Here is a 17,731-nt window from a genome sequence, read left to right as displayed (position 1 = left end):
GGAATAAAATCACTGTCATAAATATTTTGTGCGTCAATAAAATTCACACATCTGTGATTATAAAAACTTAAAGAAAAATGAGACGTACTCGTAATTTTAAGCTGGTCCAATTTCAAAATATACGATTAGAACAGACAAAGGGCGAAGCAATAGCGCAGAAGCTAGTGCTATCACCTCATAGCAAGAAGGTTGCTGGGTTGCTGGTTCGAGACTCGGCTCAGTTGGCGTTTCTGTGTGGAGTTTGCATGTTCTCCCTGCGTTCGCGTGGGTTTCCTCCGGGTGCTCCAGTTTCCCCCACAGTCCAAAGACATGTGGTACAGGTGAACTGGGAAGGCCTTATTGTCCGTAGTTTGTGTGTGTGTGTGGATGTTTCCCAGAGATGGGTTGTGGCTGGAAGGGCATCTGCTGTGTAAAAACTTGCTGGATAAGTTGGCGGTTCATTCCGCTGTGGCGACCCCGGATTAATAAAGGGACTAAGCCGATAAGAAAATGAATGAATGAAAGAACAGACACAGATATATATATTTTTTGTCTGTTTGTATATGACTGATAAATTTACGATGGGTGTACTTTACAAACACGAAATACAGTTTCACCATGGAACACGACAACCTGATTACGAGTACGAATCAAAAAGCGACACTCCACTGTAAAACTTCTGTCACCGCTGTTACAGGCATTAATAAACAAGTGAGAGCCATCGATCACAACGGTGTGCTTGCTGGGAACTGTGACAGCGGTGACGTAATTTTGACAGTGGAGTGTTGCTTTTTGATTCGTACTCGTAATCAGGTTGTCGTGTCCGTGGTAAAACTGTAATTCGTGTTTGTAGAGTACGAGTGACGCTTTTTGATTCGGTTTGATTTTGGGGGTCTCCAACAACAGGCTGATATGCATCCAAGGGCAAAAACACTTTAATTGTCTTATAATATGCATTTATTTTTACCTAATTATCCCAATGACTCCAATATGTTACGTTCAGCGATTTATTTGTTCCTTTCTTGAAAGCGATGCTAATCTGAGCTGATAGGTCCGATGACCCAGTTTGTTGTGATTTGTCAACTGCGTTCAGCGCGAAACAGAGAGGATCACCCACCATGGCTTATCAACAATTTCGAAGTAGTCAGAGCTTGGGTTCCATATTGACGTCATGCCGACACAGCTAAAGATTCGTTACCCCGAGGATTCGTTTAAACTTTTCTGAGTCGACTCATTTATAGATGAATCAATAGTTTTAAACATGGTGCACTTTCATATTTAAGCCTCAGCTGGGTATTTCACTTTACTTAGAGCTGTGTTACACAGTTTTTTTCAAAAACCCATAATAGAGGCCTCTTTAAACAGCAATATTTGTTTTCACAGTGTAGAAATTCAGCCAACATTAACGTGTCTCCACTCATTCATCCATATTAATGCACTTTTATTTTGTCTTTTTCCAGTTTTCGGTGAAGATCTACGTTCCAGCTTATATTTTGTCAATGCATCTCTGCAAGAGGTAGTGTTCTCCAGCACCACAGGGGCACTGGTGCCGTGTCCTGCCGCGGCTGTGCCCCCTGCCACGCTGCGCTGGTACCTCGCCACCGGGGAGGAGATCTACGATGTACCAGGCATCCGCCATGTGCATCCCAATGGCACGCTACAGATCTACGGCTTCCTGCCATCCAGCTTTAGTAACCTAATCAATGATAATACGTACTACTGCACAGCGGAAAACCCATCAGGAAAGATCAGGAGCCAAGATCTACACATTAAGGCCGGTCAGTCAACATCAAAATCCAACCAGACAAAAAATGCTCAAATATTTATTCAGTAATGCCATTTTGTTGTTGTTATTATAGCTTTAAGATGGTTATTAAAAAATAAATAAATTATATATATATATATATATATACATATATATATATATATATATATATATATATATATATATATATATATATATATATATATATATATATATATATATATATATATGTATTATATATATATATATATATATATATATATATATATATATATATATATATATATATATATATATATATGTCTTCTTTTGCACATCAACAATAGATACAAAAAAAGTAAAATCAATTAAAATAATTTTGAGTTTTTTTTCAGTCTCTAACAGTTCAACACTGTATTTTAAAAATGCTTATAGAGCTGTGCTTCTCTGACAGATGGATGAAAAACACTGAAATATTAATGCATTTTTGCGTAGGTCAGTCAAGTGTACAGAAGACAATGCTGGAATTTGGGTCATTTTTTCTGTCTTTCAAACACCTCAACTAACCAGCAAAGGAGTCTATTAAAAAGCAAAAATTTTGCTTTTATATGTCCACACACACACACACACACACACACACACACACACACACACACACACACACACACACACACGCACACCAACACAATGGATTTAAAATGAAACACACAAGATGTGCTTTAACTGCAGACTGTCAGCTTTAGTTTGAGGCTATTTACATCCAAATCTGTTGAACACTGTAGGAATCACAACAGTTTTCATATGTGCCTCCCACTTGTTAAGGGTTCAACAGTAATTAGAAAATTGGCTTATAGGCTGTTTCATGGCCTGGTGTATGTTATTCCCTCTATATATATATATATATATATATATATATATATATATATACACAGTTGAAATCAGAATTATTAGCCCCCCTGAATTATTAGACCGCTTATTTTTTTTTCCCTCAATTTCTATTTAACGGAGAGAAAATTTTTTCAGCACATTTCTAATCATAATAGTTTTAAGAACTCGTCTATGATAACTGATTTATTTTATCTTTACCATGATGACAGTAAATAATATTTGACTAGATATTTTTCAAGACACTTCTATACAGCTTAAAGTGACATTTACAGGCTTAACTGGCTTAATTAGGGTAACTAGGCAGGTTAGGGTAATTAGGCAAGTTGTTGTATAACGATGGTTTGTTTTGTAGATTATCGAGAAAAAATATAGCTTAAAGGGGCTAATAATTTTGTCCCTAAAATGGTGTTTAAAAAATTAATAACTACTTTTATTCTAGCCAAAATAAAACAAATAAGACTTTCTCCAGAAGAAAAAATATTATCAGACATACTGTGAAAATTTCTTTGCTCTGTTAATCATCATTTGGAAAATATTTGAAAAAGAAGAAAAAAATTTGAAGGGGGCTAATAATTATGACTTCAACTGTATATATATAGATATATATCTATATATATATATATATAAATAAATCGTTACCTTGGAATTATAAGGTTCTATCTGCGTTCGGAATGATTTTGAGATATTGAGCTTCAAAGTTTTCGCATACTATATAGCAAACAGTATGTGTGTAACATTTGTTTTTTGTAAATAAAACGTTTTAAAATGTAAACAACTTATAAAAAAACATCCCATAATGTAAATAAGTTGACATGAGAATATGTCAGTAACTCAAAACTTGACAAACATGTCAGAGAGAACCTTATCTAGTGCAGCTAATGCAACTTTCTCAATTTCTGAATTGACTTGGCTTGAGGTAAATATTATTATTTGTCTGATTCTGTAAAGACTAAGACTTTCAGCTCCAAAAAATATGAATTACCTGCTGGTATCAGGTGTGATTAGGGATATAATATAATATCATACTTTATACATGCTAATAAACAGTTATTATCTTAATAATAGTCAGGTAATAAGCCAGCAGTAAGTGGTATGAATTGTTACTAAAGACTAAAGTGTTATCAAAAGAGCTATTTCACTAATATAAACCATTGATACTAAGCTGTATGAAAGTGACTGTATAAATATGCCTGAACACATGGAATCATTAGTGGTTTTTAGTGTTAAAAAATGGAGTTTACAGAATCAAGCACTAATATATATGGTAACACTTTATTTTAATGGTCCATTTGAGTATTAGTCGACTGTCTGCTTAATATCCGCTAATACGGCTCCTTCAACAGACATTTAACTGACTATAAGAAACTTTGCAAGTACGTCAACTTACACTAAGCCCAACTTAACAGTCTACTTCTAATCTAATGAGAATTAGTTTGGCGTCTAGATGCAATGTAACTTAAATACAACAAACGGACCATCAAAGTAAAGTAAGACCATATATATCAGTCAAAGAATTCAATTAGAGTTTAGATTTGTATTGTGTATCTGTAAGAACGCTGTGTTTTCTGTGCACACAGTATTCCGGGAGCCGTACACAGTGCGGGTGGCCGATCAGAGAGTCATGCGAGGGAATACGGCAGTCTTCAAGTGCATTATCCCGGCCTCGGTAGAGGAGTACGTCAGTGTTGTATCATGGGAGAAAGACACAGTCTCACTTGTCTCAGGTAGAGCTGATCTCTCATTATGCCTTTGGTTATACCTACTGTATGCAAAGCAACATGGCACACGTCGAAAACATAATGTGATCTGCTTTTCTTGTGTGAGTGTGTGTGCAAAGCTTCCCCTGAACTGCTGTTCACTCTCTAGCGTTAAATGTCTCAGCCTCCCAACGCTGAAACAAAATCGCTTAGCATGTTAATATTGATCTGCCTCAGCTGTTTTAAAATAGTTGAGTGCCTCACATTACAGTTTATGTTCATTTTAACTCTTTGGCTGTCTGGATTTATCACGAATGGGAACATTCGGAAAAGTTTAAGAGTGGTTGGTAGCTTTAGGCATCAAGTACGTTCGCAGGTAATTTGGAGGAGGCCTACAATTCAAAGCTAGACCTCTTAAAGGACGACAGACGGCAACATCTTGTAGCAGACCCTTCGAAAAATCCATTCTCTCACCAATCAATGTACATCAGCACTTATGACTAACTGACGACATTTCCATGGTAACAGTCGGGTGGTAATTGGCCGGTGCGGATTGGTGAAATGCGGAGTACTACGTACGATGGTCCCCGTTCCGTCATGAATGGATCTGCGATTGTGCGGCCAGTCTCATTTATAAAGATGAATAAGTGTTTCATCTGACGCGTTCGCAGCACATGCCGATATCAAACCGTGTGCAAAATGTCAGAAGCATTAGACCTATCCGACGCTCATCCCTCTCTAAATATTTAATGATGAAGGACCTCAGACGTGCGGCTGAAAGCTCTCTGGCATGTGAAGCTGAAGAATTGTTTACTCTTGCAGAGAAATGGCCTTTGTGAGATATACAGGGAATTTTTTATGCTGGCATGTGTGTGTGTATGTGCGCGCGCTTGATTTGTGTGTGTGTGTTTTAATCAGCCAGGTTTTTGTGAATGTCTATGGACTCTTTAAGGAAATAGCATGCTTCTAGTTCAGATATGGTCGTTTTATAACATGTTTTTCAGCATATTCACTGCAAAAAAGGCTTTCATTACTTAGAGTTGTAGTCTCTAGTCCAATATCAAAAAATTCTTAAATCAAAACATTTTTTTTAATTACATATACACTTTTAAAAAAAAAAAAAGGTATAAAGTGCAAAAGTAATAAATCTACAGATATTTTCATTAAAATGTTTACAGAAAAACACTGTTATTTTACAGAATTTTCCTTAATTATTACCATCAACTACATTCAATAAAGTTACACACTGAGGGCTCTATTTTGACGGTCCATGGGCAGAGCGCAAAACGCAAAGCGCAAACTCTTTCAGGGCATGTCAGGACGTGTTTTTGCTAATTTAAGGACGGGAAATCTGTCTTACGCCGCGGCGCATGGTCTAAAAGGGTTGAGTTTATTTCCTTAATGAGTTATAGTTGTGTTTTGAGAATAAACCAATTAGATTCTCATCTCCCATTCCCTTTAAGAGCAAGCTGCGTCGCGCCAAGAGCGCATTCGCTATTTACAGGACGCAAAGTAAGTCTAAGTGGAAAAAATGAGCATTTCACAAGCAAACAGTTAACAGTTAACAGTTTTTTAACAGATAAATGTTAAACAGAGCATCTACCGCGTGAGAATGAGAGATAATGGATCACTTTCACATTCGCTCTTGCATAGGAAAACCTTTACACACAGACATCAATTAGCCTATAAATAATTAATTTCGTTTGTTAAGCGCAAAGATTTGTTTCAAAACTATTTCTAAATTCAGTTCTAATTTCCAGCAAAATAAATGAACAATAATGACCAAGTGTGGTCAAAAACCTGAGTTATTTCCAAAAACACCTGCCATGCCCCATATGGTCTAAAACCTGACAGGTGGGCAAATCTAAGCTTGTTTTTAATAAAACAAATATAAATATGAATATAATAAATAATACTGTTAATAATAATAACATTATGCTAAAGCAAATTGTTATGAATGAACTGAAAAAGCCTCCCGAGATGAAGAAGACATAAAAACAGTGATTTTTCGTATTTATGTAGGCTAGAAAATAATATGCTTTGTAATATTTGAATCCTTTATATTTATATCCTATATCTATTCTTATTATATCCTATATATATCCTTAATATTTAAATTTTTTCATATGTAAAGATATTTGCCTATTGCTCTCTTGTGCGTATTAAGCAGTGCGTAAGCGAGGCGCAACTCTGCGCTGGAGTTTAGACCGGGTTAGTTTTGGTCTAATGAAAAATCTATTATAGTTTCTCAAAATAGCAACGCGCCAGCAGTCCGCCTCAGAACGCCTTCCTTTTTGGAGCAGAACGCCTATGGGCGCACATGTGAGCGCTAATGCATTTGCTATTTAAACAGCGTAGGGCAACGCCTCAAAACGACTCTTGCGCCAAGCTGAAACTACCAAACAAGTATTGCGCCGTGCCTTGCGCCACATTGCGCCGGGTGAATGATAGGGCCCTTAGAGTTGTAGTCTAGTTTCTAGTCAAAATCAAAAAGTTCTTAAATCAAAAAACATTTTCTACACAAGCAAAACATATACACTGTAAAAAAATAAAAATAAATAAAAAAGTATAAAGTGCAAAAGTAATAAATCTACAGATATTTTCATTAAAATGTTTCCAGAAAAACAATGTTATTTTACAGACTTTTCCTTGATTATTACCATCAACTACATTCAATAAAGTTACACACTAAAAGTTTTACAAAGAAACACTGCTGTATTACAGACTGTTTCTAGATTATTATGATCAAATACATTCATAAAGGTTACACAAAAAGAGTTTTATAAAGAAACACTATTTTATTACACACTTTACCTAGATAATTATGATCAAATACGCTTAATAAAGTTACACACTAAGAGTTTTACAAAGAAACACTGTTATTTTACAGAAATTTCTTAAATCGTTACGATCAAATACATTCAATAAAGTTACACAATAAGCGCTTTACAGAGAAACACTGTTATTTTACAAACTGTTTCTAGATTATAATGATCACATACATTCAACAAAGGGTTACACACTAAGAGTTTTACAAAGAAAAACTAAGCATTTTATAAAGGAACACTGTTATATTACACACTTTACCTAGATAATTATGATCCGATAAGTTCAATAAAGTTAAACAATAAGAGTTCTTGTTAATAAGAGAATCTGGAGCATATTATGAACAGCATTATTGACCCATATTTATTTATTTCAAGTAGTTTCAAACTCATTTTTATGAAATTTCTTTTAAATTTTAATGATTAAAGTCTGGTCTGGTACAAAAATAAAAAGGTTGCATTAAAATGCGACAAATACAAAGAACAAAAATGAAACACATTTTAAAATCATTTGTAGTATTTTTTTTTTCTCTTTAAAAATTGAAAATCAGGAGCGATGCGAAAAATACTGTACATTCGAGCAGTTAACGTGACCGTTCAGTCTCTTTTCCCTCGTCTGCTTAGCATAAATCAGTGTTCGGAGTGGACGTGCGAGCTATTCTGGCCCTATAATTCCAGCTAACACTGGAGATTGTCCCGCAAATCACAGAGAAGATGAAATGCATGATTACAGAGTGGGACTTGTCTTAATTAATGAACTGTGATTGAAAATATAATTACAATATGAATTACCTCTCAAAATAAAGACTGCTCCCTAGTCATTTGAAGCGAGGGCCTGTTTTAAATGTGAATGAACGGGGCCTAATGATACTCTAACTTACCATTAACCTGTCATGCATTTTAAAACGGACCTTTCTGTATGCGCTTTTCAAATTCACGGTTGCGGATCTGTCCCCTCCCGGCTTTTGATAAACAATTGACAGCTCTAATAAAGAGATGAAAGGCTGTGCAGGTGAAAGGGCCCACATGTGTGTGTGTGCGTGTGTGTTTGTGTGTGTGTATCTTCCTCTTTGAGTGTCCAGAGCACAGAACAGGTCCTAATGCACCTTGCATGCAGGCGGTTTTTGTATGTATTTCATGGGTTTGACTACTGAATATTGATGGTGGCCTTTTTTCTTTTGTCATTTGTCTGCATCCAGGCCTTTTATCCATTGGCTTACCCATTTGATATGGTTTTAGTGACTGGAGGGATGCAATCAGCCGCTTGGATGAAACATACTGTATAGTTAAAGTCGATATGCAATCGAGATTGAGCTTATTATGGTTTAAAAATAAACATTCCTTGTCTGTGTGGGGGGGGGGGGGGGGATGGGGGGGGGGGGGTTCGAGGCTATAGAAACCATTTTATTATTTGCAGTGACTTTAATGTACAGTTGAATGAAAAAGGATTGGTTCTATTATTAATTTCTTTTAAAAATATTTAAGAAAATATTTCTTTACACAATCTGTAAACATAATAGTTTTAATAACTAATTTATTTTGTCTTTGTGGCCCTGATGACAGTACATGATATTTTACTAGTTATTTTGCAAGATAGTAGTATTGAAAAATTTAAAAGCCTAAGTAGGTTATTTAGGCTAATTAAGAAACTAAGGTTAATTAGGCAAGTCATTGGACAAGAGTGTTTTTTTTTTTTTTTGTAACCAATCGGATTTTTTATTTAAAAAAATAAAGGGGGCTAAAAATATTTACCTTAAAAGTAGATTTTTTTTTAATGTTGTTTTTTATGTTTCATGTTGTAAACTCCTCTTTGCTCGTAAACTAAAATAAATATAAGTTTCTCCAAAAGAAAAAAAGTAGTTTAGGAAATTGCTTGCTCTGTAAAACACTACTGTAAATAAATTATATATATATATATATATATATATATATATATATATATATATATATATATATATATATATATATATATATATATATGATGTATAAAAACTGTAAAATAAAATAAAAAATAAAATTATAAAAACTTTAAAAATAAATTTAAAAAATGCTTAGCATATATAAGTGTAAATAAATCTCTCTTTTAAATGCATATTTTTAATAGGAAACTATACAGAATTATATTTGTGCATATACATTAGATTAGTCAGTATTGAAGCCAAATCTGGAGCTCATCTAACAAAACAACTTAAGATAACGGTCCAAAAATTTGACCCACCCAAATTTACATGTTATAGAAAAATATTAAATACAAATAAAAAAAAAGAAGAAAAATCAAGAGAAACAAAATAGTTTACATTTTTTTGTAATTTTTTGCAATATTTTTCTTGAAGTCAATAGTATTATTTCTAAATTTAATTTCTAAATGCGATTGGTGACTACATAGTTTTTAATAAAAAAATATCTGTTTAATAAATTTCTTTTGTTTAAATGCACTCAAATAAATTGCCTATATTCGTTGAGAAAAATTAACAATTATGTTGAGCGCTATATATATCCGACCAATCATTTCCCCGACCCTCCCCCTTCCATAAACCCAACCAATAGTGTTTTAAAAAGCACCGATTGACCCTCCCACCCACTGCCCTAAACCCAACCGACAGTGTTTTTAAAAGCAATCAAAAGAAAAAGATAAGCCGTTACGGCAGCCTGATTTTTACCACATTTTAGGAGTTTACCACATTCGCACCCTGTTATTTACTTGCTTATTTTTATTTTTTCACTTTTTTTTTTTTTGACCTACCTGTTTTCTGAAACCAGACTCAAACCCCGTTGTCATGGTCAACTCTATCTGCATGTAAAGTCCGCCGACATACAGTACGTGTCGAGCTACCAGACAAACCAACGCAACATTACGGCAATTCGTAACTTTTTGATTTATTGGCTAACTCGTATGAATTCGTACAATCTAATTCGTACAATTTAGTACAATTTGCTCATCACCCAATGACGGTTGGGTTTAGGGGTAGGTTTGGGTGCCATGCCTCCTTTTTAAAATCCTACATTTTCGTACGACCGAATTTGTACGAATTAGCCACTAAACTGACAAAACGTAAAATGCTTATGTTTACTCGTGAGATAAGGCAGGACAAACTGGTAACAGCGAAAAGCCGTCCGCATGTAAGTAAGCGGTCAGCTGGTAAGTGCAAAAAGAAACAGCAACACACCACCCCTTTTGGTTCGTTTGACGAAATGCAGCCATACGTAGCTCTGGCTACATAATTTGCGATCTCCAGAAATGTATATAGGGCTACATTTTCTAAATGCGCTCATGTTAAAACCATCACCATTATTCATTTATTTTTATTTTCTGATGACATCACCCAGGCCTCTAGTTTTTAAACCCCTCCCATCTAACCAATGTCATATCCATCATGTACATAAAAAAGGTGTGTTTCTAACACCCGCTATTGTGACGGCTTATTCAGAAGCTGACAGCTCCTCTAATAACTGTAGCGTACGCAGCTTGTTGCATTGGTGCTAAACTTTGGTCCCGCTATCATTTTTTACAGCGCTTTGCCTTTGGCTTTTTCTCATTACGGTTTACTTCATGGCTGCAGAAAGTGTCCCTCTCTCATGGCTGACATTCACTGACATTTGTCAAACCATTAAGCTCGATTCGCTTTCCCTTCCAGCGCGGTTAGAGGCGAAATCACAGCCACATGCACTTTACTTATTTAATGGTGTGTTTCTAATGGGACTTTGCCGTAAATATTGAGGGTTTGCGTTTGCGAATTGCGTTGATGAGTTAATCTTTTGAGGCGCTGCTGTGGTTTGACGATTAAGATGCTAACTGGATAATCAAATTCAGCCGTAGTACTTCAATGCGAGCTAATGTTTGAAGCTGTGGGAATTCAGTATTCACTGGTTTGAGAGCAGCCTTTGAATAAGGTTTAAACTGCAACGTCTAAATAGGGTTTAATAAATTGTGAAGAAAATAGCTTTTCTTATATTTATTTAACATACAGTTGAAGTCTGAATTATTGGCTGTTACATGTTTATGATGTTTTTAAGGGATGCTGTAACATTAAGTTGATACTGGTTTAATGTGACAGTTCAAGGATGAGGCGGGAATCAATTCTGAATTGAAGCTTTTTTACTCAATGAAGATAATTAAAAAGAAGATATAGCCTAAAGAAGCAAATATTTTTGACCTTAAAATGTTTTTAAAAAAAATTTAAACTGCTTTTACTTTAGCCGAAATAAAACTAATAAGACTTTCTCCAGAAGAACAAATATTATCAGACATGCTGTGAAATTTTCTTTGCTCTGTTAAACATCAATTCTGAATTGAAGCTTTTTTACTCAGTGGTTCAAACAAAAAAATGTAACAATATTAAATGGAGAAAAAAATAAGCATTTACAATCTTCTCTTTAAACAAAAACAATAAGTGTAAGCCAAATCAAAGAAATTAACAAAACAAAACAATTCTTCAGTCTAAAGTCTAAATTAGGCGACAAAAATAAACAATAAAAATTAAACGATATCTTCAGTGCACACGACACCCGATCTAAACTAAATAAACTACAAAACTCAAAATTACACTGCAAGGTAAGGTAAGGAAGGAATTACAAGGAAGAAGCATCAAGCGTGACTGATTTACATGTGGGGCGAGTTGAGGTTTTACTTTTAGGTTATTATAATTAAAAATAATGTCTTTTAGGCTAAAGTAATTCACAGAATTGACAGAATCAAATACAGTTAAAGTTAGAATTATTTGCCCCCCTGAATTATTTGCTTCCCTGTTTTTTTTCCGATATTACAGTTTAACAGATACACTTTCTAATAACTGATTTATTTTATCTTTGATTTGATGACAGTAAATAATATTTGACCAGATATTTTTCAAGACACTTCTATACAGCACAAAGAGACATTTAAAGGCTTAACTAGGTTAATTAGGTAACTAGACATGTTTGGGTAATTAGGTAAGTTATTGTATAACGATGGTTTGTTCTGTAGACCATCGAAAGAAGATATCGATTAAAGGAGCTAATAAATTTGACCTTAAAATTATTATTTTTTTAAAATAAAAACTGCTTTTATTCTAGTCGAAATAAATAAAACATGATTTTCCCCTAAAGTAAGTATATTATCAGACACACTGTGAAAATGTCCTTGCTCTGTTAAACATCATTTGGGAAATATTTTAAAAAGAAAAAGAAATTCAATGGGGCCTAATAATTCTGACTTCAACTGTATATGAGGACTTAGGAGTGACTAAAATTACTTGGAAATAGGACAATCAAAAAACATACGTACTAATGTCTCCTCTGCTTGTTTGGTGAAAGAAAAGGAGCTGTCGATGTCTAAAAATTTAGAAATTCTAGAATTTACCAGATAAATTCTAAGTAAAACTGTATTTCTTTTGCCTTGTTGGAAATGCAATGTTTTAAACCCAGGTTCTATTCCAGTCATGTTAACCAAGGACCTCAAGTAAAACTTTCCTCTAGAAGAAATTTTCCTTTTATTTTTTTTATACTTGTCTCTTTTATTCCTGTTTATGTAAAGCACTTTGAATTGCGCCTGTGTATGAAATGTGCTATATACAGTAAATACACTTGCCTTGCCTTTTAAATTAAAACATTTGACGCACAAATCTATTGTTACATTTCTTTTCTTACTAACACCTTCTAAAAGCAAAAGGAGAATGAATATTCACTGAACTCCTTGGGTTAAATCTACAGTGATTTTTAACTAGGTGAACTAAACCAGGTACAAATCATTGTATAATAGTAGTTTGTTCTGCAGAAAATTAATATTGCTTAATGGGGCTAATAATATTGACCTTAAAATGGCATAAAAACATTCTAGCTGAAATAAACAAATGAAACTTTCTCCAAAAGAAAAAAAATATATATCATTGGGGATACTGTGGAAAATGTCTTGCTCTGTTAAACACCATTTGGGAAACATTTGAAAAAAGAAACAAAATTACAGGAGAGTGAATAATTTTGACTTCAAAATCGCACCCATAACAGTGTAAAGGTGGTTTAAATACTAAGAACGTGAGAAATACCAGTGCTGCGGACTCCTGTGGGCGACTGCCGCTGCTTATAGAATATATAAAGAGCAGAGGGGCGGTCAGACATGTTGAAAAGCCAGCGCCATGTTTTGAGTGAGTACGACTGGGGCCAGAGACACTGTCTGCTGCTGCTGCTGCTGCTGCTGGGAGCCTGCAGATAGTGCATTCTCATTAGAACAAACCCACACTCCTTTCATCTTTCTCTAGCCTGCAGATTAAGTTGGAGATGGTGAAGCACCAGGCTTACAGACTGAAGCTAGAGCAGAAAGATAAATGTAAACCTCTCTCTCTCTCTCTCTCTCTCTCTCTCTCTCTCTCTCTCTCTACTTTCTCTTTGTGTGTAGAGCAAATGTTCTATGCAGTGTGCTGTGTGGACGTCTCTCCTGAAGCCCCTTTTTTCACTGCTGCTGTAGGAGTAATGTGAAGGTTTCGCATGGCTTTAACCCCCTTCATGCCTGTGTTTCTCAGTCAAAATCTCATATAAGTCCACCCCTCATAAATCTCTCTTTTAAATTAATATTTTTAATAGGAAGCTATACAATATTATATTTGTGCATATATATTTAAGAGGGGGTGGGGGTGGGGGGGGGGGGTAGTTAAAACGTAAAATAAGCTTACATTTATTAATTTAATTTATCTATATGTATTTATTAATTTAGCTTTGTTTATTTATCCATTTAGTTATTCATTACTTGTTTATTTATTTTGCTTTATTTATTCATTCATTCATTACATGTTTATTAATGTAATTATTAATTTAGCTTTATTTATTCACTTATTTATTTATTTATTTATTTATTTATTTGTTTATTTATTTATTCATTACTTGTTTATCTATTTATCAATTCATTACTTGTTGTTTATTTATTTATTTTTTATTTATTTAGCTTTATTAATTTATGTATTTATTTATTCATTTATTTGTTAATTTATTTATTCATTACTTGCTTATTTATTTATTTAGCTTTATTTATTTATTTATTTATTTTCATTATTTGTTTGTTTATCTATTTATTTTTATTTATTTAGTTTTATTTATTTATTCATTTATTTATTTATTTATCTATTTATTCAATAATTTAATGATTCATTACTTGTTCATTCATTCATTCATTCATTCATTCATTCATTCATTCATTCATTCATTCATTTATTCATTACTTGTTTATTTATTTAATCATTTATTTATTCATTTCTTGTTTGCTTATATTTTATTTATTTAACTTTATTTATTTGTTAATTATTTTATTCATTAGTTATTTAGCTTTATTTCATTTATTTATTTAGCTTTATTTATTTAAATGAAAATTTTTTTTTTATTTAATACATCATGTCAGTCAGTCAGTTAACCCATCAATTGATACATAATTGTTGTATTATTATTTCTGTATGGATTGTTGCATTTTAAATATGCAATTTATTTAAATACCTGTTTACTTTATGAGCTGTAGTGTAGTCAAATTTTAACCTGAATTATGAACAAAAGTTGAAGTATATAATATTTTAATAAGTAAAACTGAATGTTAAAATAATAGTAATTATTAGGCCCACACGGAATCTGGGCTCGCAGAAATCCGCATAAATCAGAGTCTGTTTATTTACTTGTATAAATGTTTGTAAATTTATATTATTTCAGTTTTTAAATTAATTTCAGTAATAGTATTGACTAATGTTTATTTGATTTATTTGCAATACAGTTAAAGTTATAATTTATTTCTTTTAGTAGATGTATATTATATGACACACTTGCTTTGTTTACCAAATAAGTGAATCTAGATGGATTTGCATTGATATTATGTTTTTAGTTACTATACTCTCATAATAATTCTGTTTAAATCCACAATTTTTTTTTTACAAAATTTTTAGCAGAAATAGCAAAAAAATGTCCCCAGATTCTGTCTGGCCCTGGTAATTATTAAATTAAAGAGGATTCAAGAGGATTTTTTTAATAACAAAGTTATTATGCCAGAACATTCAACCACAACTTTAAATAAGAGGTGTCAGATTCTGTATGAAATGGTGGATTAGAGATTAAGATGGAGGTGAAAGGAACATTTCCAGTGATTGAAACTTTCTTTCTCAAAATCCACAATCTTAGACTTGCGTTTACACAACGCAGCATTTACACAACATGGCTTCATAAATCAAATTTGTTTCATGCAATTTGGCCATTTACAAGAATTTATTAAATCAATTAAAACATGACATGGCAAACAAGGAGTAACAGATGGACACATGGTGCGATCCAGGAAACACTAAGTGAAACTGAAATAAATCTGAAAGTCACAATATTCATTCCCGGCGTAAAATATGTCCTTCATCTTGGATGCTTAAGCGGTTGAAAATTAACTTTTTTCAATTGACCCATTTTCTCTTTGTTATATGCCATTTAGAGCTTGTACAAGACTAGCAACAACAATATCAGAAATAACCAGATTATCAGAGTCACAGCCTAGATTTAAATGAACTTATTAGGAAAATGGATTCTGAATCTAAATATCATTCAGCAAATTCTTTGATGATTTGAAGTGTTTCTTTAAAACTTACTTGTAAGTCACTTTGGATAAAAGCATCTGCTAAATGAGTAAATGTAACATGTAAATTAAAAGAAAAGTCAGTTTTTAACATTTTTTCAAGATTTTCATTTGGAAAAGCTAAATCATTGTCACTCTGAAAGGATCTGATGATAATTCGAATTTGTCAGAATATCATATCTTCATGACAGTTAACCAAACCGAATCCATGATGATAGAAATATTCTAAGTTTGAATTTGTTGATTGTGTTTATTATGTGTTGATTTTAAATGAATAAAAACAATACTATACTATACTATACTATACTATACTATACTATACTATACTATACTATACTGTACTGTAAAAATGTATCAGGGCTCCTGTGAATTACGTTTTTTACCATATTTTCCAAATGCTGTTTTACAGGAAGAGTTTTTTTTTCAGCACAGTTTAAAATGTAATAGTTTTAATAACTCATTTCTTATATCAATTAGTTTTTTGGGGTTTTTTTAGCCTTAGGACAGCACATAATATTTTACTAGTTATTTTGCAAATTATTAGTATATTATCAGCTTAAAGTGCAATTTCAAGGTTTAACTATGTTAATTAGGCAAGTTTGGTTAATTAGGCATTTTATTAAATAACAGTATTTTGTTCTGTAGCCTTATTTATTAAAAAAACAAACAAACAAACAAACAAACAAACAAACAAATAAATAAATAAATAAATAAATAAATAAATAAATAAATAGGGCTAATAATGTTGACCTTAGTTCTTTAAATTTTAAATTAAATTGATTTTAGAAATACTGTTAGAAATACTGTAAACATTTTCTTGCTCTCTTACACACCTTTTTTTTTCCAAAAAAAGAAATTATATATATATATATAATATTACAATATCACAGAGCACTAGTAATTTTAGTAATTTAATGTACATTAAATAACATTTTGACTAATGGCACTATATTGAACTGAAAATGCAGCAGTGCATGTTTAGGATGTCTCCTTTGTCTGTCACATACACTGAATCAGGTTTGTTTAGTTAGGGAGACATGGAAAATGTGCAGTGCTGATGGTCCTCCAGGAACGTGGTTGAGAAACACTTTGTTAAATAACATTTATTTTGACTAAAGACAGTATATTGAACTGAAAATATAATTAAATACACACTATTAAGTATTTCCTGTAAATTACAATTTATTGTAAGTAAATCAAACTTACAACATGTTGTCAATACTGTATTACAGTACCATTTATTATAATATTGTACATCTTAACTGCAAAATATAAAGTATTTTCAGTCTTCTCACCTGTAATACTGATTTAAATGCATATAAAAATGAACAAGATTAAGGAAAGTGGTTTCAATGAGTTTGAACTCATGTTTAAAAAAGGGGTTTTTATGATACTAGTAAGTTCCAACTTTAAAGATGTGGAACTCTCTACTTACCTTTGCTAATGTGTGAGCCTCTTTTTACAGTAAAACTCTGCCTATAAAAGAATTGGGTTACAGATGAAGACAACATCATTATTTGTAGTGTATCACACCAGCTCTTATCTACCGTGTGTCTCTAGACCGAAGACCAGCTTACTACAGCTGAAAAAAACGTCCAGGAGATCATTTTTAAATCTAATTTGCTATCATTTTCTCATGTTTGGGCCAGATAATGTGAAGCTGCGGCAGTTGTTGTGATGTGAGCTCTATGGTATATGCATGCAGCTTTAAAAAGGACAACTTGTGCAATTCTGCTGCACGTTCCTTTTTAAAAACCCTCCCACTTTCATCGCACAGAACATGTCAGAGGGAGAGAGAGAAGGAAAAAGAAAGAAGGATATAGTGTAGAGCAGGGAAAAAAGGAGCTAAAAAATCAATAGCTATGTACATTAATCACACAGCTGCCACTGAGAATTATGGGAGCATAAGCTGAAGGATGCATTTGTGCATTTGCAGCATGAGTGCTGGTGAACGTTTAGGGAATACAAAGAGAGAGTGGGGGGTGGGGGGTGGGAGTATTGGCTTTCTGATGTCTCCTTTAAGGGTGCAGGGTACCTA

General features: G+C 33.0%; 2 protein-coding genes across 5 annotated transcripts in view; both read left to right on the top strand.

The window, feature by feature from the left end:
• Positions 1-17,731, top strand: part of atm (ATM serine/threonine kinase) — a 537,450-nt gene that overhangs the window by 299,289 nt on the left and 220,430 nt on the right. The window lies entirely within an intron of this gene.
• Positions 1-17,731, top strand: part of dscamb (Down syndrome cell adhesion molecule b) — a 268,823-nt gene that overhangs the window by 44,185 nt on the left and 206,907 nt on the right. For all 4 annotated transcript variants that reach the window (XR_012391241.1, XM_073924332.1, XM_073924331.1 and 1 more), the window contains exons 2-3: positions 1,440-1,757; positions 4,189-4,335. Coding sequence is in view for 2 of the 4 variants with exons in the window: in XM_073924331.1 (XP_073780432.1) it covers positions 1,440-1,757; positions 4,189-4,335 (465 nt within the window). In the remaining 2 variants the exon portion in view is untranslated. The remainder of the gene's footprint in view (positions 1-1,439; positions 1,758-4,188; positions 4,336-17,731) is intronic.

The sequence above is a fragment of the Danio rerio genome, chromosome 15, assembly GCF_049306965.1.
Source record: "Danio rerio strain Tuebingen ecotype United States chromosome 15, GRCz12tu, whole genome shotgun sequence".
In the NCBI taxonomy this organism is placed as follows: Eukaryota; Metazoa; Chordata; class Actinopteri; order Cypriniformes; family Danionidae; genus Danio; species Danio rerio.
Note: the sequence above shows the minus strand (reverse complement) of the source record. Positions and strands in the feature narration are given on the sequence as shown.